This window comes from Dipodomys ordii, unplaced genomic scaffold (genome assembly GCF_000151885.1).
Source record: "Dipodomys ordii isolate 6190 unplaced genomic scaffold, Dord_2.0 Scaffold6, whole genome shotgun sequence".
NCBI lineage: Eukaryota > Metazoa > Chordata > Mammalia > Rodentia > Heteromyidae > Dipodomys > Dipodomys ordii.
This window is the reverse complement of record NW_012267222.1, coordinates 15671830-15695378: the sequence shown is the minus strand read 5'-3', so window position 1 is coordinate 15695378 and position 23549 is coordinate 15671830. Positions and strand designations below refer to the sequence as shown.

The window sequence follows — 23549 nt, the reverse complement described above, 5'->3', positions numbered from 1 at the left end:
GGTAGAGTGCTTACCTTGAGCTGGAGAGTTCATCTAGGTCTAGAGTTCAAGCCCCATGACCAACCAAAAAAACAAACAAACAAAAAAAAGCCTCAGGGACTTTCCTGCCCAGGCCAGCTTTGAACTGAGATCCTCAGAGCAGCTAAGTTTACTGGTGTGAGCCATCAGAGCCACTGTGAGACTCTTATCTCCACAATATACCACTAAAAAACCAGAAGTGGAACTGTGACTCAAGTAGTAGAGCACCGGCCTTGAGTGAAAAAGCTAAGGGATGGTGGCTCACGCCTGTAATCCTAGGTACTCGGGAGGCTGAGATCTGAGGATCACAGTTCAAAGCCAGCTCAGGCAAAAAAGTCTGAGATTCTTATCAAATAACCCCCCAGAAAACTGGCAGTGGCGCTGTGGCTCAAGTGGTAGAGCACTCACCTTGAGCTGAAGAGCTGAGGGACAACACCAAGGCCCAGAGTTCAAGCCCCACGATTGACCGCCCCCCCAAAAAAAAAGAGATCTGAGGATAGCAGTTCAAAGTTAGCCCAGGCAGGAAAGTCTGTGAGACTATTTTTTTTTTGCGCCAGTCCTGGGACTTGAACTACTGTCCCTGGGCTCCTTTTGCTTAAGGCTAGAGTAGAGCCACAGTGCCACTTTTGGCTTTTCCTGTGATTAATGGGAGTTAAGAGTCTCACAGACATTTCTGCCCAGGCTGGCTTTGAACTGCAGTCCTCAGATCCCAGCCTCCTGAGTAGCTAGGATTATAGGCATGAGCCACTGACACCAACCCAATGGAGTCAGGACAACAATATTTAGACTAAGATAACAAGTACATGAGTTTAGGCTAGCAAAACACCTTTGTCATTCTTTAGGATTAACTTTTAGGCCCTTAGTCATATTGACTTAGGTGCTCTACTGAGAGGCAATGTGAGAAACATCTCCCCTAAATGCCTTTGTTTTCAGAGGTTAGCAAATATTTGTTACTCATCACAAGATCACAAGTTACAGCTCTGAGCATTATAATCATCACTGCTTGTTTAAAATTTACCTTTATGTTCCACATAAGGCTCCATATCCAAAATTTCTGAGAAGCCAATGTAGGTATTCAGCTTTTTTTTATGTCCAGTTTGCCTAACCAAAAGAAAAGCTGATTACATTTATATATACCACAGACAGAAAACAATTAGAAAACATGGATAAGCTCTACCAGGGTTTTGGGTTTTTTTGGGGGGGGAAGGGGGGTCAGTGTGGGGCTTGAACTGAGGGACTCAGGCCCTTTGTACTCAAGGTTAGCACTCCACCACTTGAGCCACAGCACCACTTCTGTTTTTTTGAGTGGTTAATTGGAGATAAGAGTCTCACAGGGACTTTTCTGCCCAGGCCAGCTTTCCAACTGCGATCTTCAGATCTCAGTCTCCTGAGTAGCTGGGATTACAAGTGTGAACCACTGGTGACCAGCTCTTTCTACCAGATTTTTTGTCGGGGGGGGGGGAGTGGAAGAGAGGGGAGGTATGCTTAAACTCAGGACCTGGGCACTGTCCCTGAGCTTCTTCTGCTCAAGGCTAGCATGCTACTACTTGAGCCACAGCGGCACTTCTGGCTTTTTATGTTTATATGGTACTGAGGAATCACACCCAGGGCTTCATGGATGCTAGGCAAGAACTCTACCACTAAGCCACATTCCCAGCCCTCTACCAGGTATTTTAACAAACTCAACAGCAGCTAGATTTCACTTAGCATTGTAATAATTTGTATGTATGATCAGTAAACAATTCTGCTTTATGGAGAAACAAAGGAGGAGGCTACAATGCTTGATAAGAAATGTACTCATTATCTTGCCCATGTAATTATAACTCCTCTGTACAGTATTTTCACAATTAAAAAAAAAATTCTGTTTTATGACTGTGCAAAATAATAATGAACAGCATAAAAGGCTTAAGTTCCAAATATAGCTTATATCAAGAGAACACTGGACATGTGCAAAACTGCTTTCAATTAAGTTACAAGATGAAAAATACAGTCCCTTGGAAGAGAAGATATTATTGTATAAAAATTTCCTGCACTGCTGGGTGCCGGTGGCTCACGCCTGTAATCCTAGCTATTGAGGAGGCTGAGATCTGAGGATCATGGTTCAAAGCCAGCCCGGGCAGAAAAGTCTGTGAGACTCTGATCTCCAATAAACTACTAGAAAACTGGAAGTGGCATTGTGGCTCAAGAGGTAGAGCGCTTGCCTTGAGCTGAAGAGTGCAGGGACAACACCCAGGCCCAGAGTTCAACCCCTACAACCAACAACAACAAAAAAAACTTCCTGTACCATATTACATATAATAAAAGTGTATCAAGGTAATTCAGTTATTTGCAGTTTTTAGTAATTTCTTAACAAAAAAAGTAAAAATTCCCTAGTTACTCAGAAAGCTGAGATCTGAGGGTCACGGTCTGAAGTCAGCCAGGGTAGGAAGTCTGTGAGACTCTTATCTTCAATTAACTACTAGAAAACTGGAAATTGCCCTATAGCTCAAGTGGTAGAGCATTTAGCCTCAAGCAAAAAAAGCCCAGAGACAGTACCCTTGAGACCACCACCACCAACAAAACGTAAACTCTCCTACTTCTATAGTTCTCAGCTCTACACAGTTGGCTTGTTTAAATTTTTTTTTTTTTTTTTTGTCGGCCGTGGGGCTTGAACTCTGGGCCTGGGCGCTGTCCCTCAGCTCTTCAGCTCAAGGAGAGCGCTCTACCACTTGAGCTACAGCGCCACTTCCGGTTTTCTGGTGGTTTATTGGAGATAGGAGTCTCACGGTCTCTCCTGCCCGGGCTGGCTTTGAACCGGGATCCTCAGATCTTAGCCTCCTGAGTAGCTAGGATTACAGGCGTGAGCCACCAGCGCCCGGCTAAAATTTTTTTACTTATAAAACCATGACATTTTGAAATATTGGTATTTCAAGATCATAGGCATCATCTATACAGGACATTGTAAAATCCTCAACTTTTAAAGTTCAATTATTTTATTATCTCCTTCCCATGGCCAATCTGCAAGTCTGACAAAGACCCTCGGTACTTGAACATATTTACCTGTCAAAGACAAAACGCATGAGCTGCAAGTTCAGAGTGCAAGGAAGGCTAAGGAGTCGAATCTTTCTCGTAGCATTCTGTTTGCTTTGACAATTTTCACAAAAGTATCGATTGTCTCCTTCTAATTTTTCTTCCTGATCAGGAAATAAGACGTGGTTAAAAAAGAAGATACCAGCCAGGCACCAATGGCTTACAACTGTAATACTAGTTACTCAGGAGAGATCTGAGGATGATGGTTCAAAACTAGCCCTGGGCTGGGAATGTGGCTTAGAGGCAGAGTACTTCCCTAGCATGCATGAAGCCCTGGGTTCAATTCCTCAGTACCACATAAATAAAGACAGAAGTGGCATTGTGGCTCAAGTGATAGAGTGCTAGCATTGAGCAAAAGCTCTGGGGTAGTTCCCAGGCCCTGAGTTCAACCCCAGGGCTAGGAAAAAAGTAAAAAAAATTAAGCTAGCCCTGGCAGGAAATTCTGTGAGACTCATCTCCAATAAATTAAAAAAAAAAAAAAGTAGAGACCCACAAGATTAACAGTAACTTAGCTCTAATATTATCAATTTATTTGCAATGATATTTAAAGTAATATGATTTTTTAACACAAGGTGTGTGTTTTTTTAAAGAAATGTAGTGCTATGGTCTCCCTGATATGTGGATGTTAAATCCAAAATGCAAGGAGATATGACAAAGAAAACAGGACTCGAGAAACAAAGGACCTCCACTCAACTTGTCCTATCAATTCTAAATGACTCCATGTTCTTGACCCTATATATGGATGGGAGGGTAGCTAGGAGGGCCCAGAATTAAAAGGAAATGGGAAAATATGCAACAGAAGGGCCCATCAACTGCACTGGACATTGATGAAAACAGACTAAGCAACTCAAGGGCACTGATGGGAGGGAGGGAATGAGAGGGAGAGAGGGAACAGCTGACACTAAGCAAAAGGAAAGAAATGTACATATCACCTGATGTGGAAGAAACAGTTGTATTGTCAAAGCTCATAGAATTCACAAACCATATACCATGATAATGACAATTTGCTTTGTGAATGTTAAAATGTGTTTGTGAATTTAACTAAGTATCACATCTCACAATACTGTGAAATTTGCGAAATTTATGTAATCACTTAATCTCAATAAAAAAATTATTAAAAAAAAAAAAAGAAAGAAATGTAGTGCTAAATGCTCACAGCTGTAATCCTACTCAGGGTCCCAGCTACTGAACTTTTGCTTCATACAAAGTACTCAGGAAATATTCAGCTGAATATATTCAACAGACCATTACTTCAGGCATTCTAATATATGTTCTAAAGAAGTAGAAAAGCACAATATTTTAAGACAGGAAGCTGTATACAATATGTTCAACTATTACCAACATGTCATACTTGGCAACTAAAATTTCCTCTAGAAGTTTCCCATTAAGTCAAAAAGGAACGACACTATACCTCTCTCTATATAAAGTAGTGGGGGAAGCAGGGCTCAAGTGAGTGGTCTGCCAAGCGAGTGTGATATTTTACTTCCAAACCTTAGTACTACTCTGTGCATGTGTATAAAATGTAAAAATATGGCATGTAGGATTATAGAAATATGGAGTGAAAGCTAGGCGCCAGTGGCTCACCCATGTAACCCTACCTACTCAGGAGGCTGAGATCTGATGATCTCAGTTCAAAGCCAGCTCGGGCTTATCTTATCTCCAATAAACCACTCAGAAAACTGGAAGTGGCACTGTGGCTCCAGTGGTAGTGTGCTCACTTTAAGCTGAATAGTGCCTAGGCCCAAAGTTCAAGCCCCATGACTAACAACAACAACAAAAAATGTATTTAGTCAATGACTCATGCCTGTAATCCTAGCTACTCAGGAGGCTAAGATCTGAGGACTAAAGTTTGAAGCCTTTCTGGGCAGGAAAGTCTGTGAGAATCTTATCTCCAATTAAACACCAAAAAAACCAGAAGTGGGGCTGTGTCTCAAGTCATGAAGCACTAACCTTGAGCAAAAAGGATCTGGGATATTACCCAGTCCCTGAGTTTAAGCCTTAAGGCATTAAAAAAAAATGTATTTAATGCTTCCTAACTGTCATTATATGAAAAGGAAAATGCTGGGCTGGGAAGGTAGCTCAGTTGATAGAGTGCTTGCCTTGCATGCACGAGGCCCTGGGTTTGATTCCTCAGGACCACATAAACAGAAAAAGCCAGAAGTGGTGCCGTGGTTGGTTCAAGTGGTAGAGTGCTAGCTTTGAGCTGAAGAGCTGAGGGACAGAGCCCAAGCCCAGAGTTCAAGATCCACGACCAACAAAAAAAAAAGGAAAATGCTGTGTATATAGTTATATGTTGTACAAAAATACACAACTACACACAAAGTAACTTGCAGTAGCCAAAAATTACTTTAAGATGCTGCCTGTGTCAGTACTTGGTATTTCATGCACAGAAAAAGCTGAACTAGTCAAATAATAATTTAATCAAAATACCATTCAGAATAGCATATAACTATTTTTGTATGTTTTTTGTTGTAAAAATGCTGTACAGAAGGAGCAAATAACTCTTAATGAGTAGCAACAATATATAATCAAAATTTCAATACCTTTAAAAATTCTGAGATACAATCTGTTAACTGTTTATGGCCTTGGATATTTAACTCCAGTTCATAGAACTTTGATAAAAGCTTAGATTCTCTGCCACACTGATTGCAACTACAATAAAGAGTGATAAAATTAAGATTAGAATGAGACAAGCAATAAAATACTATTGTATCACATTCTAGAAAGACATAAAAAAACTTATAATCGTAATTTGTTCTCTCTCATAAAAATTATGCTATATATTACAAGTTAGATTAAAAACAGAAAGTGTCTGGTGAGACCTAGTACTGTATGCATGGGAAATCCAAAAGAAGTACTATACATTTACTCTTAGTTTTCTAGCCAGCTCTAGTCTTCCTCTTTGAAATCACTCCACACAGTCTGTATACAGTGAATGGCAAGAGTTGAATCAGATGCAGTTCCCAACACCTCGTTGGGGCCAACTGCAATTAGCAAGTCAGTTGTTTACCCGTTCCTGTAGAAACGCACTGCTATAAATACTTCAGGTCCCATGATAACCCACAAAGGCAAAACAGATCTGGACTGAAAATCAGACAACATACAAGCAACAGTCTTACAATAAAATGTACCATGAAAAAGTCGGAATAGACTCACAGTTACATACAAGTACTCCCCACAGATCTGCCAAAGTCAGAACAACTTACACAGTTACATATGCGTACTCCCCACAGAACTGCTGCTGCACAATGTTCCTCACATCTGGATTCTTTTGTTTAGACAATGTATCTTCCAACAGAGACATAAAGAGCTTAGAAAACTCCTGAGCATCCTATAAATGTGAATAAAAAGAAAATTTCTATCTTGTTTGACAAGCTCTAATACAAATTTTACAGGTTTCAGAAACTTCCTATCCTTAGCATTTTAAAAGAAGGACTGCAGCTATGGTGAGTCAGTTTGAGCCCACATGTTTATTTTCAGAAGTGCAATCAGGTGTAAAGTATATATTAAGTAGCAAATAAAGACACTGATAACCAAAAACAGAAAAATATTAATTCTTAAAAAGCATTCTATTTCATCCTACTTTATGAACATGAAAAAAAGAACACTTAGGTCTAAGGTCTGCGCCAGGCCATGTAGGCCCTGTGCAGACACCTCCCAACCTCTTGGCTAAGTTTCTGCCCAGTATCTCTGTTACCTAGGTAATTGGCACACCTGGAAATAGTCACCTCCCTCCTGCTAGGTTATATGCTGGGTGGCCCTCAGATCACACCTCCCATGTGACCATAGGAGGGTCCCAGACCGAGGGCACATCCAGATCCAATGTGGTCACACCTTTTCCCCACCAGGTCACATCTCTTCCTGTCCCTGGCCTAGATAACTCCTGACCTGGGGGTGGGTCTCCCCTCTTTCGACCATTTCCTCTCCACCACTATGCATGGCTGGGGCAGCAGTTCAGTAAATAAACTTCTTTTCCTGCCTGAACAGCATGTGGTGTTCTCTTCATCGGCTATTTAATATACCTTACATTAAGTACTTCTGAATGCCAAAAATATTAAAAATATTTCCTACCTGCTGTTGCCCAGTGTCCAAGCCCAAGGCTTTCACAAATCCTGAAGGATCAATGTATCGTCTATTGCTGTTTTGCAGCAAAGCAAACAGGTATTGGAGATGCTCACAAATTGTCTGAGGCTCATAATCTATTAATAGAAAAGTATAAGGTTTTCCTGTTTCTCCCTTGGGCAGGGTGGCTACATATATGCATGAGCATCTATGCTTAAGTCAGCCTGAACTACATAGTGTCAGACTTGTTTCAAATGCACACACCCCTCTCCAGAATATTTGTAAATGTTTTACAAACACTATTAAAGGCTTTATTTATAAACTATTAATTAAGAACTATAGGAATGAAGCATCATACTTATAGCGCCTTCCCCTTTCCTCGTCACCTGCCAGAAACTAGTAATCACCTGACGGTGAGTCAGCAAAGGACCCCAGACTCCGAGGTCACTTCCACATCCACTAAGGTCATTTCCTGAACCACCTTAGCCATGCCCCCCCCAGATAGTGAAAGGTTCCCCAGGCTGTGGTCCCACCTCTGGCCTCCCATCTTTCCCTGTATCATCTAGCTCAATATGAATTCCCTCCTCTTTTTCTCTTTTTCCTTTCCATCTCTTTCTGTATACCTCCATCTCTTGCAGGCCAGCCGTTAGCTCTCCCCCTCAATAAACTCTCTTCTGCCTGAACCAGGTAGCAGTTTCCTTTTGGCTGAACCTTACAGTCAGTAATTAGTGGCCAAGCACTGAAAGTAAGCCCTCCCCCACCATGCCTTCCAACCTTTCTCCTCTCGGACGCCATCTCTTGTCACGTAGTCACTACAGGTACTTGGACATAAGTACAGTGCCTGCCGAAGCTCCAGGTTGAGAAACCACACTTGAAGAAATGTGTTAACATAACAAGTGGCTCCAAGGTTAGTCAGGCCCACAAATGAGTTCTATACAAACACAAGATTATAATTATAAAATTAATTCCCCATGAGGGTAAAAGTTTATAAAAGGTTTCCTTGTATTTTCAAAGTAAGGATCTGTAAGCCTGGTAACTGGCATGGTAAGAACCACATCACATTTCTCGTGGCTGCAGGTGGGCATAACTTTCATGCAAGCACCACTATCATTTGACCACAGCAGTAGATAACTCAACTCTTAACATATATATTGCCTTCTCTAGCTATTTAAATCTAAAATGAGAACAGGTGATTCTCAAATAGATTATCTGGACATGTATAATCCAGGCTTTTCTTTTGTTACTTTTTTTTTTTATCATGGGGGATTGAACTCTGGGCCTGGGCGCTGTCCCTCAGCTCATCAGCTCAAGGTGAGAGCTCTACCTGTTAAGCCACAGCACCACTTCAGGTTTTCTGGTTGTTTATTGGAGATAAGAATCTCATTTTCTTGCCCAGGCTGGCTTTTGAACTGTGATCATCAGATCTCAGCCTCCTGAGTAACTAGGAATACCGGTGCCCAGCTCCTTTGCTACATTCTTTTTTTTTTTTTTTTTCCTTCAGTCACGGAGCTCAAACTCTGGGCCTGGGCACTGTCCCTGAGCTTTTCAGCTCAAGGCAAGTGCTCTACCACTTGAGCCACAGAGCCATTTCCAGTTTTCTGGTAGTTAATTGGAGATGGACTTTCCTGCCCAATGGCTCTGAACTGTGATCCTCAGATCTCAGCCTCCTGAGTAGCTAAGATGATTGGCATGCGCTACCAATGTACTGTTGTTGTAGTGGTTTTTTTTTCTAATGCATGAAATATTTAAGTACAAAATAACATTAAAAAAATATAAGCTCAAGAAAGCAAAGTTGCCGGGCACCGGTGGCTCATGCCTGCTACTCAGGAGGCTGAGATCTGAGGATCACAGTTCAAAGTCAGCCTGGGCAAGAAAGTGCATGAGACTCTTATCTCCAATAAACCACTAGAAAACCAAAAGTGTCACTGTGGCTCAAGCAGTAGGGTGCTCACCTTGAGCCAAAGAGCACAGAGACAGCGACCAAGCCCAGAGTTCAAGCCCTACCAGCGACAAAACAAAAACAAAAACCAAGTTACATAGCATTACAGGAATTTGCTTGAATTTTATCACTTCTTGTACCAACATTTTAAGTACAAAATAAAATAGGTAATATTAAAGTGAACACAGACTCTACATTCAAACTAAAACTATTCAAAGACTTACTGGATTATATCAGACTAGCTTGAAAGCATAAGGTCATAGGCTTGGGTACTGCTCAGTGACAGAGCACTTGTCTAGTATGTAAAAGCCCTGGGTTTTGTCCTCAGAACTACAAAAAATAAACTTAAGCCAGGCACCAATGACTCACACCTATAATCCTAACTACTCAGGAGACTGAGATCTAATGATCTAGGTTTGAAGACAGCCTGGACAGACAAATCCATGAGCCTTTTAAATCTAACTAATAAAAAGCTGCATGTAGAAATGTGGCTCAAATGGTAGAGTACCAGCCTTGACAGAGAAAAAAACAAGCAGGAGTGCAAGGCTATGAGTTCAAGCCCCAGTACTGGCACATACATACACATATACATACATAAAGATGAGTTGCACACAATTTAACTATGGCTAGTGAGGTCTAACTAGCCCAACCTCCAAAATCAGGTAATTTAACAACTGTTCCAATTCAACAGCTGACACTATGCAAAACAAATGTACATATCACCCAATGTGGAAGAAATAACTGCATTGTCAAAGCTCATAAAACTCATAAATGTTATAGACCACGATAGACAATTTGCCCCATGAAAGTGAACTTAACTAAGCATCACTACCCCACAATACTGTGAAATTTGGGAAATTACGTAATCCTTAATCACAACAAAGAATTTGGAAAAAAAAAATCTGTTCCAATTCAAGCCATGAGTCTTCAGTTATACTGCTTATCTTAAAGCTACATAGATTACATATAATCAAAGTAGCTAGGATTACAGGTGTAAGCCATTGGCGCCTGGCTAAACTGTCGTTTTCTTGTAGTGCTAATGATGGAATCCAAAGCCACAAGCATATGAGACAACAACTCTTCTACCTGCAGGCCACATTCCCATCCCAGTAGTGGTTTCCAATGACAGGCACAAAACAAAAGCCAAAACTAAGGAATTTCACACACATTTAGAAAACGACAGTTTAGCCAGGCGCCAATGGCTTACACCTGTAATCCTAGCTACTCAGGAGGCTGAGATGTGAGGATCGCGGTTCAAAGCCAGCCCAGGCAGGAAAGTCTGTGAGACTGTTATCTCTAATAACCACCAGAAAACCAGAAGTGGCACTGTGGCTCAAGCAAAGCCCCATGACAGACAAAAAAAGAAAGAAAGAAAATGACAGTTTACCTTTTTTCTCCTCTCACAGTTGGGATCATCGATGTTATGAAAACTATTTTCATCTATTTCTCCTAGCCAAATATGCTCACCAATCCCAACCAGGCAATTTGGATTTCCTTTGCAGTTTCGTCTATGAAAAAAAAATTAAAAACACACAGTAGAAATAAGGTACATTATAAACACATATGCACATACATAAGTTTTCTGAATACGTGTGTTCATATGTTACTGAGTTAGGGCTATTTTATTTTTCAAAACATAGATACAGATGGCTGCCAGTAGCTCACACCTGTAATCTTATCTACACAGGAGGCTGAGATCTAAGGATAGTAGTTCAAAGCCAGCCTGGGCAGGAAAGTCTGTGAGACTCTTATATCCAATTAACCACTCAAAAGCCAGAAATGGAGCTGTGGCTCAAAGTGGTAGAGTGCTAGCCTTGAGCAGAAGAGCTCAGGGATAATGCCCTAGCCCTAAGCTCAAGCTCCATCAATAAACACACACACACATACATACATACATACATACACATATACACACACACAACACAAATCAAAGGTGGAAGAAACCCTAAATTCAGAAGAAACAAGCCAGATGTGTTAGTGCATGTCTAGCATCCAGCCCTGGAGAGGCAGAGGCACTTAAGACCTCCTTTCCCTAGTCATGGGAAGTGAGCTCACAAATCTAAATCAACAGATCTTAATTTTTAAATATTTGACACACACACACAAAAAAGCAGGGTACCCTGAGGGAAATTACAAAGATTAACCTTTAACCAGATATCTTGCTGATCCCCAACAGTAAGTACATGCTTACTCAATCAATGAACTATCGGATGGAGACATGTTAAAAAGTCAACTAGAAATGGGCACATATCCCACAGATAAATCTGGCAGTAGGATAACCAACCAATGACAATAGGATCATAATTTATTATATAAGTCCATGGCTTCATAGTGAGATGGTAGATAGATTAAAGAAAACTCTCCCACCAGGCGCTGGTGGCTCACGCCTGTAATCCTAGCTACTCAGGAAGCTGAGATCTAAGGATCGCGCTTTAAAGCCAGCCCGGGCAGGAAAGACTGTGAGACTCCTATCTCCAATAAACCACCAGAAAACCGTAAGTGGTGCTGTAGCTCAAGTGGTAGAGTGCTCAACTTGAGCTGAAGATCTGAGGGACAGCACCCAGGCCCAGTTCAAGCCCCACGACCAACAAAAAGAAAAAAAAAAAAAGAAAAACCTGTCAGCCATCAGTGGCTCATGCCTACAAACAGACTAGCTACTCAGGACAGACGTTCAAAGCCAGCCTGAGTAGGAAAGTTAAACTACCAAGCCAGAAGTGGAGGTGTGACTCAAGTGGTAGAGTGCTAGCCTTGAGCAAAGCAGCTCAGGGGACAGTGCCCAGATCCTGAGTTCAAGCCTCAATACCCGCATGAAAGGAAGGAAAAAGAGAGAGCCAGATGCCAGTGGCTCACACTTGTAATCCTAGCTACTCAGGAGGCTGAGATCTGAGGATCACAGTTCGAAACCAGCCTGAGCAAGAAAGGTTCTAAGACTCGTCTCCAATAAACTACTCAGAAAAAACTGGAAGTGGTACTGTGGCTCAAGTAGTAGAGTGTTGGCTTGAGCACAAAGGATATTCAGGGGCAGAGTCCAAGCCTCGTGTCCAAGCCCTAAGGTGGGGGAAGGGGGGGACGGGACATGGAATATCTTCTAAAGAAAGCTAGCTCTCAAAGAGGAAGGAACAACTGAATTGGAAACTCACCATTTGGCATCCACCAGAAAGAAATCAGGCATGAATCATCCACAGTAAGCTATGTCTCAAAGTATCAGAGCACATATTTATTAATTACAAAGGGGAAAATAGTAACTTGAAGTGGAGAAAGCTGGTAGATAGCACTCTAATAACCAAATAATCTGTTAATATAACGAGTTGAATTGACAACATGCATTTTGCAGGCAAAATCAGGAGGAATACATCAGTTCTGGCAAGTATGCATCATCTGAATCTCACCTTAAGGAATAGTAAGACAAACACAGTTTGAGACATTCTACGAAATGTGTCCTGTACTATTCAAGATTCAGTGTTATAAAATATCAGTTTTAAACCAGGCGCCAGTGGCTCACGCCTGTAATCTTAGCTACTCAGGAGGCTAAGATCTGAAGATCAAAGTTCAAAGCCAGCCCAGGCTGGCTGCCAGTTGTGGGGCTTAAACTCTGGGCCTAAGTGCTGACTCTCAGCTCTTCAGCTCAAGGCCAGCACTCTACCACTTGAGCCACAGCGCCACTTCTGGCTTTTTCTGCTTATGTGGTGCTGAGGAATAGAACCCAGGGCCTCATGCATGCAAGGCAAGCACTCTACCACTGAGCTACCTTCCTAGACCCCTGTGAGACTCTTATCTCCAGTAAACCGCTAGAAAACTGGGAAGTGGCACTGTGGCTCAAGCGGTAGAGCGCTCGCCTTGAGCTGAAGAGAGCAAGGACAGCACCTAAGCACAGAGTTCAAGCCCCATGACCAACAAAAAAAGAAAAAAATCAGTTTTGCTGGGCACCAGTGGCTCATGCCTATAATCCTCACTACTTAAGAGGCTGAGTGAGACCTGAGGATCAAGGTTTGAAGCCAACCCAGGCAGGAAAGTCCATGAGCTATCTCCAATTAACCACCAGAAAACCAGAAGTGGCGCTGTGGCTTAAGTGGTAGAGCACTAGTCTTGAGCTGAAAAGCTGAGGGACAGCACCTAGGCCTGGACTTCAATCCCCACAATGAACCAAAAAAAAAAAAAAGAGCGTCTCATGGTCTTTTCTGTCCCAGCTGGCTTTGAACTGCAATCCTCTTATCTCAGCCTCCTGAAATTTACAGGCTAGAATTACAGGCATGAGCCACTGGCTCCCAGCAAAATTACTACTTTTAAGCCCCACTGAGGGCATTTAAGATTAGAAACTTTATAAAGTCCCATAGTAGTTTAAATGGATCTCATAAAAATTATAATGAAACAATGTCAATTACTACAGCAAAAAAAGGTGGGGGCCTAGATAAAAAACTTTTTGTTGTCATATGTAACAGTATCTGTAACTGAAAAACCTATAAAATTACACTTCAGGGTACTTCTTCTATTTCTAAGTATGGGTAATAGACAAGACTGGTTATATAGATACACTGTATCTTAGCTACCTGAAGGACAGAGGAAAAAAGAAAGCTTCTGAGTCAGACATGAATAGTTCACATGCTGTAAAACCAGATACTAGGAAGATTGAGGCAGGAGCTTAATCTCAAAGCCAGATTGAGTAATTTATCAATATCCTGTTTTAAAATTAAATTTAAAAGGATTAGATTCAATCTTCAATACCACCAAAAAAATAAAATAGAAGGAAGCAGGAGAGGGGAGACTATGTAAACCCCATTAATCTTTTTTTGGGGGGTGGAGGTGGTCATGGGGCTTGAACTCAGAGCCTCTGTGCTATTTCTGAGCCCTTTTGCTCAAGGTTAGTACAGTGCCATGTTATTTTTCTGGCAGTTAACTGAAGGTAAGAGTCTCAGAGACTTTCCAGCCCAGCTTGGCTTTGAACCTTGATCCTCAGATCTCAGACTCCTGAGTAGCTAGAATTACAGGTATAAGAGTGAGCCACCAGCACCTGGCTCTTCCATTACTTTTGACAAAATCCCAACCAAGTTTCAGTTCCAATGTTTGTTGGCTTTTTTTTTTTTTTGAGACAGTCTCATTATATAAACCAATTTGCCCTGAAATTTGCAATCCTTAGACTCACAAATGTCAGGATTACACAAGTGTACACTCGCTATGTCTGGTTTGCTTTTTATTTATTTTTTATCTTTTTTTGGGGGGAGGGGTCCGGTTGTGGGGCCTGAACTCTGGGCGTTGGCACTGTCCCTCAGCTCTTCAGCTCAAGGATAACGCTCTACCACTTGAGCCACAGTGCCACTTCCAGCTTTTTTCTTTTTGCTGAGGAATCGAACCCAGGGGGCCTCATGCATGCAAGGCAAGCGCTCTACCACTGAGCCACCTTCCCAGCCCCCCTCTGGTTTGCTTTTTAATATTCTGTTTAAACATACTGCTTGGGCCAGACACTGATGGCTCACGCCTGTAATCCTAGCTACTCAGAAGGCTAAAATCTTAGGATCTCAGTCCACTGCCAGTCTGGTAAGGAAAGCCCACTTATCTCCAATTAATCGCCAGAAAACCCCAAATGGCACTACGGCTCAAAGTGCGATACAGTACTAGCCTTGAACCCAAAAGCACAGACACAGCACCCAGGGCCAAGGCCCAAGCCTCATGATCAACAACAACAAAATTAATTAATTTTTTTTAAATATCCTTTGAGACAAAGGGGCTGGGAAGGTGGCTCAGTGGTAGAGTATTTGCCTGACTTGCATGAGGCCCTGGATTCAATTCCTCAACACCACATAAACAGAAAAAGCTGGAAGTGGTACTGTGGCTCAGAAGAATTGAAAATAAATTTTAATAAAACAAAAAATGTTCTTTCTGGCTTTTGTTTTTTGCCGATCCTGTGGCTTGAACTCAGGGGCTGGGCACTGTCCCTGAGCTGCTTTTGCTCAAGGCTAGTGCTCTACGACTTGAACCACAGTGCCACTTCGGGCTCTTTCTGTTTATATGGTGCTTAGGAATCGAACCCCAAACCTCATGCATGCAAGGCAAGCACTCTACCACTGAAGCACCTTCCCAGCCCCTCTTTCTGGCTTTTATATGAATGGAAATAGAAACAACTTGGACCAATTTGTAAACAGTCTTATCAGCTTTAGTTTAAAAGCTCAGTTAGAGCCAGCTGCTGATGGCTCTCGCCTATAATCCTAGCTACTCAGTAGGCTGAGATCTGAGCATCTTGGTTCAAAGCCAGCGTGGGTAAGAAAGTCTGTAAGACTCTTATCTCCCGTTAACCACCAGAAAACTGGATGTGGAGCTGTGGCTCAAGTGGTAGAGTGCTGGCCTTGAGCTGAGGAGCTCAGGGACAGCGCCCAGACCCAGAGTTCAAGCCCCATGACTATACCCACCCCCCCCAAAAAAAAAAGTTCAGTTAGAAAATAACTTTCTAGGCGACATGGCTCAGTCCTATAATTCTAGCTACTTGGGGGATGGTAAAGAAATTTTCAAAGACTCCTGGTCCTCAACCAATTAGTGGGTACAGTGGCAAGTACTTATCCCCCTCAACAAGGGATAGCATAAGGAGGATCACAGACTAGGTCAACCCAGCATAAAGTAAAACCTACTTTGAAAATAACAGAAGCCAGGCGCTGGTGGCTCACGCCTGTAATTCTAGCTACTCAGGAGGCTGAGATCTGAGGATTGTGGTTCAAAGCCAGCTCAGGCAAAAAAGTCTGTTAGACTCTGATCTCCAATAAACCACTAGAAAACCAGATGTGGCACTGTGGCTCAAGTGGTAGAATGCTCGCCTTGAACTGAAGAGAGCAAGGACAACGCCCAAGCCCAGAGTTCAAGCCCCATGACCAATGAAAGAAAGAAAGAGAGAAAGAAAGAGAGAGAGAAAGAAAGAAAGAGAAAGAGAGAAACAGAAAGAAAGAAAGAAAGAAAGAAAGAAAGAAAGAAAGAAAGAAAGAAAGAAAGAAAGGAACCAACAGAAAAAAGGGGCTAGAGATGTGGCTTAAGTGGAAGAGTGCCTACAAAAATAAGCATAAAGCCCAAAGCTTTAGACTTCAAAATCTTTGGGTGACAGAAGAAAGATTATCAATATTGGGCTCCAAGTTATGGAGTAGTGGCGTAGTGGTAGAGTTTTTGCCTAGCATGCATAAAGTCCTGTGTTTGATCCCACAGTACCACATAAACAGAAAGCTGGAAGTGGTGCTGTGGCTCAAGTGGTAGAGTGCTAGCTTGAGCAAAAGATGCTAAGGGATAGTGCCCAGGCCATGAGTTCAAGCACCAGGGCAGGCAAAAAAAAAGAAAAATGATCATGCTAACATGAAAGTAAGTGGCTCCAGTAGTAGAGTTAATGCTCTACCAGACTTAAAGCCCCAGTACAGGCTTGCATACACATATGCACACAAGGACGGGTGCACGCACACGCGCATGCACACACACACACAAAATATCCTTTTTTTTTTTTTTACCAAAGTATAAAAAACAGATTACATTTCACTGCTTGAGAAAAGGCTTTAGCCAAGTGGCAGATGCCTGTTGACGTGCTAGCTTCATTTCCCCTGCCTCTAGATCTTCTGAGAACCAGCTATCCCCTCAGGAAGGCAAGGTCTCCAATCATCACTGAAAACCTAACAAAAGACTGCAAATGGGAACTGAGAGAAGGGAATGAAAAACAAGTTCTCTGTGACATCTGAAGTCTCTGAATGTTTCCTGGCTGCCCTGCTGCACAGGAAATCTCAAACTTTACACTATGATTCATTTAATGTAAGTGTATGTTACTATAAAAAAGGCTTGAGATTGACTGATTCAACTCCTGCCTGTAGTTGCCTTGTCAGGGACAGACCAAATGATTTTTCAGGCTCATATTCTGGTACCCCTAATCTGCCACCTGTACCCAGGAATGCTAACAAGCATGCCCAACAATAAAGTGCCATCTGGCTTACCACACCCAAAGCAGACACTAAAACCACTCTGTTTGATGGATCCTCCTAATTCTTTTTTCTCTTCCTCTAAACCTTTTTACATTATCAGTTAGGAAATAAATATAGGGCAGAATGACTACAATAGTATATACTTGGAATCTTAGCATCAGGAAGAAAGAGAATAAAGAATCTGCCAAGACCAGCCTGAAATAGGAATCTCAGTCCAATGCCAGGAAGAAATGAAGAGAGAAGGGAAGGAGAGAGGAGAGGCAAGAAGGGAGAATGAAGGAAGGAGGAAAAGGAAGTTTACACACCTATAATCCCAGCCACTTGGAAGGCTGAGGCAGGAAGATCACTAGTGCAAGACCACCATGAACAAAAAAAAATTTTAAGTGGGGAACAGGCTCTTGATATTAACTTAGTATTGCCCAGCATCCATGGAGACCCTGGGATAATCCACAATAAAACACACACACAAAATCTGAGGAAAACATTTAAGATGGAAGAAATAAAAAAATTATACAGACATGAAACATCTTTTCACTTAACCAAGTCAACAAACTGCCCTGCATTTGCCACTGTTCACTATTCACCCCTGCAAACTTAGCTATTCAAGAGGCTGAGATCTGAGGTGCCCGATTCAAAGCCAGTCTGGACAGATAAGTCTGTGAGACTCTTATCTCCACTTAACCAGCAAAAGGCCAGAATTGGAACTGTGGCTCAAGTAGTAGAGTGCTACCACTGAGCAAAAAGGCTCAGGGACAGGGCCCAGGGCCCCAGTACCAGCGTGCACGTGTGCATGCACACACACACATACAAAAGTATCATATCTTCACCAAAATCCAATAAGTTCTGGAAATCTGTAAGAAAATAACTCACTATCCACAAGAGAAATATATATGGCCAGGAAAAAAAAAATCCTGAACTCCACCAGCAAAAGAAAGCAAATGTGCTAGGTGTGTAAGTAGCAAGGAAGGGAGAGGCAAGTTCAATCCCCAGTACCACAAAAAAAGAGGCTAGAAAGGTGGCTCAGTGATAGAGTGCTTGCCTCACATGCATGAAGCCCTGGGTTAGATTCCTCAGCACCATATAAACAGAAAGAAGCCAGAAGTGGCACTGTGGCTCAAGGGGTAGAACGCTAGCCTTGAGCCAAAGAGCTTGAGGACAGCACCCAGGCCCAGAGTTCAAGCCCCACAACTGACCCCCCCAAAAAATGCTTTTTTTTTTATTAGTAAGGTTGGTGCTGGGCTGGGAAGGTGGCTCAGTGGTAGAGCGCTTGCCTTGCAAGCCTGAGGCCCTGGGTTCGAATTCTCAGCACGACATAAGCAAAAAGAAAAAAGCTGGAAGTGGCGCTGTGGCTCAAGTGGTAGAGCGCTAGCCTTGAGCTGAAGAGCTGAGAGACAGCGCGCAGGCCCAGAGTTCAGGCCCCACGACCGGACCCAAAAAAAAAAAGATTGGTGCTATGCCAGGTGCCAGTGGCTCACGCCTGTAACCCTAGCTACTCAGGAGGCTGAGATCCGAGGATCACAATTCAAAGCCAGTCTGAGCAGGAATGACTGTGAGACTCTTATCTCCAATAAACTACTCAGAAAAAGTTGGAAGTGGCACTGTGGTTCAGGTGGGAGTGCAAGCCTTGAGCAAAAGAAGCTCAGGGACAGTGCCCGGGCTCTGAGTTCAAGCTCTAGGACTGATGGGGGCTGAAGGGAAAGGGTGAGATTGGTGCTGGCAATTAAAACTAGAAATGCTTGGGCTGGGTAATAAGGACACTCAACTGTAATTGGAAGTGTTAAATGACATGAACCATCTATCAGAACGTTCAATGGTCACGCCATTTCCACACAAGTTCTCTTGCAACTAAGATGAAAACACAGCCAGCACCTGTAATCCTAACTAACTCTTCAGGTAGCTGAGATTTGAGGATGGCAGTTCAAAGCCATCCTGGGCTGGAAAGTTCATGAGACTCTCATCTCCAATTAAGCACCAAAAAGAAGTCAGAAGTGGAGCTGTGGCTCAAGTAGTAGGTGCTAGCCATGAGCAAAAAAGTAAGTAAATATTTAATAATAATAAAAGAAAGCTATGGGTGCCCAATTGCTGAGTTAAAGCTACAGGTCTGACACAAAAACAAACAAAAAACCCACAAAATTTAATGACCCAGCACAGAGGCAAAGGAAGCAGGATCAGGATTCAAGACTAGCTGGGTCTACAGAGGACCTTGTCTCAAACACACAAAACAGGGCTGGGAAGGTGGCTCAGTGGTAGAGTGCTTGCCTTGCATGCATGAGGCCCTGGGTTCGATTCCCCAGCATCACATAAGCAAAAAGAAAAAAAAAAGCCAGAAGTGGTGCTGTGGCTCAAGAGGTAGAGCACTAGCCTTGAGCTGAAGATCTGAGGGACAGTGCCCAGGCCCAGAGTTCAGGCCCCACGACCGGACCACCCCCCACAAAAAAATTAAAAAAAAACACAAAACAAAAATTTCATTATGATATTCTTTTCATTCTTCTCTTTTTTCTTTGGTCGGTCATTGGCTAGTGCAAGGGAGAATATGAATGGAGAAGCTATGAGGGACAAATACAGTTACAATCCTCCAAGTATGTATGGGAAAAGAGAAGTAGGAAATGCGATATGACTGGTGGAGGAAGGGAGGACATGATGGAAGGAGACTCTTATCAAGATATACTCAACATAAATGGACAAGTTAAACTAATTCCCTTTTACAATTATTTGCAGATTTTTTTAAATTCTTAAAATAGATCAAGGTAGGGGCTTGGGGTAAGGATCAGTGTGGTACAGCACTTGAATGGGGCCCTGGGTTCAATCTCTAGCACTGTATAATACACAAATAGGCCAAGGACTTGGATGGGCATTTCTCCAAAGAAAATACATGAATGGCCAATAAATAAACACATCAAAAGATGTTCAACATTATTAGTCATCAGGGGAATGCAAATCAAAACCACAAAAGGCAGACAAGTGTAGGGATGTCAAGAAACTAAAATGGTCATATACTGTGACTTCATACACTTGAAAAACACTTCTACAAAATCTTAAAAGAAACCACTACATGACCAGGAGCCCATCTTTCCTAGCCACTCAGGAGGCTGAAATATGAGTATAGCAATTTGAAGCTAATCCAGGTAGAAAAGTCCATGAGACTCTCCTCACTAATTAACACACACACACACAAAAACTAGAAGTAGCCAGACACCAGTGGCTCATGCCTGTAATCCTAGCTATTCAGGAGGCTGAGATCTGAGGATCACGGTTCAAAGCCAGCCCCAGCCCAGGCAGAAAAGTCTGTGAGACTCTTATCTCCAATAAACCACTAAAAAAAATACCAGAAGTGGCGCTATGGCTCAAGCGGTAGAGCACTCGCCTTGAGCTGAAGAGCTCAGGGATAGCGCCCAAGCCGAGAGTTCAAGCCCCATGACCAACAACAACAACAAAAAAAAAAAACTAGAAGTAGGTGTGGCTCAAATGGTAGAGCACCAACCTTGAGCCAAAAAGCTCAGGGACAGTGCCCAGGTTCTGAGCTCAAGCCCTAGGACCACAACACGAGCCAATAAGTTCACTCCTTGATATACGCTAGAGAAAACAAAATGTCCATAGAAAAATCCATACACAAATTTTCATAACAGCACTGTTCATAAAAGTCAAAAAGAACCAGTCAGCACCAGTTATCTTCAATTAACTACCAAAAAAGCTGGAAATGGCACTGTGGCTCAAGTGATAAACCTCTGAGTTCAAGCCCTAAGACCCGCACCAAAAAAGGGGGAAAAAAAGACTTAAATGTCCATCTACTAATAAATGGATATATAAAATGTGATGCATACATATGGCATAGCACTTGCTATTTGGCAATAACCAAGGACACTCAAGCTGGAATGATCAATGGTGGCTTGCACCTGTAATCCTAGCTATTCACGAGGCTGAGATATGGAGGATGGCCATTCCAAGCCAATAAATAACAGACTCCTGGCCTGGAGGTGCAATATAGGTTTACAGTGTAGGCTTGGGAGCAAGACTTTTGTGTCTGAATACTAACTCTATCACTTAACAGCTATGTGATCTTGGACAAGGTACTTAAGGCTGTTTTATCTCTAAAATGAGAGTAAAGAAGCTCAAGTAGATCACATATGTAATCCTAGCTACACAGGAAGACAAGATGAAGATCATGGTTCAAAGCTAGCCCAAGCAGACAAGTCCTTGAGACCCTTATCTCTACTTCCAGAAGTAGAGCTGTGGCTCAAGTAGTAGGGCACCAGAACAGTTCAAGCCCAATAGGGGACAAATGGCTACAGAGGGATGGATAGACAGACAGAGACAGAAACACACACAGAGAGTAGTTAAAGGGAAAGTGAAAGGGATGAGGTTGATTGGGATACATTGTATACACAGGTAGAAATGTCACAAACTTCTCTTGTACAGGTAATGTAAGAAATTAAAATTTAAAAACAATAATATAGAGATAAATACAACATAGATGAGCCTTGAAAACAATGCCAAGTGAAAGCTAGACACGAAAAGCCATCCTACCAAAAGCCACCCATTTAGATGAAATGTCCAGAGTAGGTTGAAAATTGTCTCAGTGGTTGGTTGGGAGTGTGGGCAGAACAGAACTGAGAAGCAAAGAAGAATTCAATGGTGACCTAATAGGTATACAATTTCATTTAAGCTGAGAAAGGAAGACTGAAAGAAGGAAAGAAATAGGGGAAGGAGAGGAGAGAGGGAGAGAGGGAGGGAGGGAGAGAAGGAGGGAGGAAGGAAGGAAGGAAGGAAGGAAGGGGGACAGAGAGAAGAAAGACATTAAGAGAAAGAAAGAAAGAAAGAAAGAAAGAAAGAAAGAAAGAAAGAGAAAGAAAGAAAAAGGAAGGAAGGAAGGGGGCAGGGAGAGAGTTAAGAAAAAGAAAGCAAGAAAGAGAAAAAGAAAGAGGAAGGAAGGGAGGAAGGAAGGGAGGAAGGAAGGAAAGGAGGGAGGGAGGGAGGGAGGGAGGGAGGGAAGCAAGCCAGCAAACCAGCAAGTCGGGCGCTGGAGATTCACGCCTATAATCCTAGCTACTCAGGAGGCTGAGATCTGAGGATGTGGTTCAAAGCCAGCTCTGGCAGGAAAGCCGGTGAGATTCTAATCTCCAATAAACCACTAGAAAACCGGAAGTGGTGCTGTGGCTCAAGCGGTAGAGCTTTCCCCTTGAGCTGAAGAGCTGAGGGACAGCGCCCAAGCCCAGAGTTCAAGCCCCACGACCGACCAAAAAAAAAAAAAAAAGAAGGAAGGAAGGTAGATCGGTTGGTTGGTTTCAACATCAGATGATGGTAATACAAATAAAATGTCAATAAAGCTGTTTAACTACTCAAGAGGCTGAGATATGAGAATCGAGATTCAAAACCAGCCTAGGCAGAAAAAAGTCTGTTTCCAATTAACCAGAAAAATGCCAGACTGAAGGTGTGGCTCACGTGGTAAAGCGTTAGCAATTAACGGGGAGGGGGGGGAACCCAGCTAAAGCCTGGGCCCTTGAGTTCAAGTCCCAGTACCGGCAAAAGAGAGAGAAAAAAAAGGAAGTTGCAGAACCAAAGACCCTAACTTCCATTCCTTCTGTATGTCCCGGAGGAATGTAAGAACTCCACAAAGCATATACTGAATATCTGCCGAGAGAAGGCTACTGAGCATGCCCCGTTTAGCCAAGTCAATGCAACATTCCAGAACGAAAACTATTTCCCGCGTTACAAGGCGGAAAGGGGAAGAAGGCAATTACGGAGTCAATCTAAAAGATGGAGTTAAGAAAAGCTAAGGTTCAAAAGCTAAGCAGAAGATAATCGAACTTGCTCACAAAACGTTGGATTGGGGCAACCTCTACCTCTCTCCCTCACCCCCAAAAATGCTAAAGAAATGATAGATCCGAGAGTGAGTTAAGGTCAATTAGGGAAGAAGGCACCGGTGACGCAGGCTAATCAAAGGTTTTTGTTGGGGAGGGGGGTCCTCCTAAAATTGCTCTCTCCGTGCACTAAATTGATCAGACCTTCGACTCAACGCTAATAGAAGATCACGTCCAGCAAGTTCCTTTTTACAACAGTCTCCAGCGTTTGCTAAGCTAAGCTAAAGCTCTCGGCCCCTACCTTCAAATCATGTCCACCGCCATCTTCTGGATGAGAACCCAGCGCCTTTCCTAAAGGGTTTCCAGAGCATCACCTCCGCGCAGAGTCCCGAAGGCTGCATCCTCCCCACGTCGCCCCGACCCGGAGGAGAGTACCTCCACCCAGACCCTCTCGGCACCCCTCAAATGCATGCAATGGGTCGCCGCGTTCCCTTTCCTACCCAGCCCCGCCGCGGTTTTCCAAGGTCCAGAGCGGCGGGCCGCGCGGCCCCGGTGCACCGGCCTCACCTGCACACGCCTCGGATGCAGGGCTCCAGCCAGATGCGGTAGGCTGTCTCGATGTGCTCCTGCGACACCTCCTCGGGCCGCACCGTCTCCGCCCAGCGCCAGGCCGCCTTCTCCAGCTGCAACCGCGGAGCCATGGCCTTGGCCCAAGCAGCGCCCCCCGAG

At 43.1% G+C, this 23549-nt stretch overlaps 1 protein-coding gene across 1 annotated transcript in view; it reads right to left on the bottom strand.

The window, feature by feature from the left end:
* Usp48 (ubiquitin specific peptidase 48) overlaps nt 1–23543 on the bottom strand; it is a 68864-nt gene extending 45321 nt beyond the window's left edge. Inside the window, exons 1-8 of the mRNA XM_013034720.1 lie at nt 23388–23543; nt 10476–10596; nt 7924–8080; nt 7159–7286; nt 6294–6418; nt 5631–5739; nt 3058–3191; nt 1037–1119 (exon numbers count right to left, since the gene is read on the bottom strand). Coding sequence (XP_012890174.1) covers nt 1037–1119; nt 3058–3191; nt 5631–5739; nt 6294–6418; nt 7159–7286; nt 7924–8080; nt 10476–10596; nt 23388–23521 — 991 coding nt within the window. The 5' untranslated portion in view covers nt 23522–23543. The remainder of the gene's footprint in view (nt 1–1036; nt 1120–3057; nt 3192–5630; nt 5740–6293; nt 6419–7158; nt 7287–7923; nt 8081–10475; nt 10597–23387) is intronic.
* Nucleotides 23544–23549: the final 6 nt, after the last annotated feature.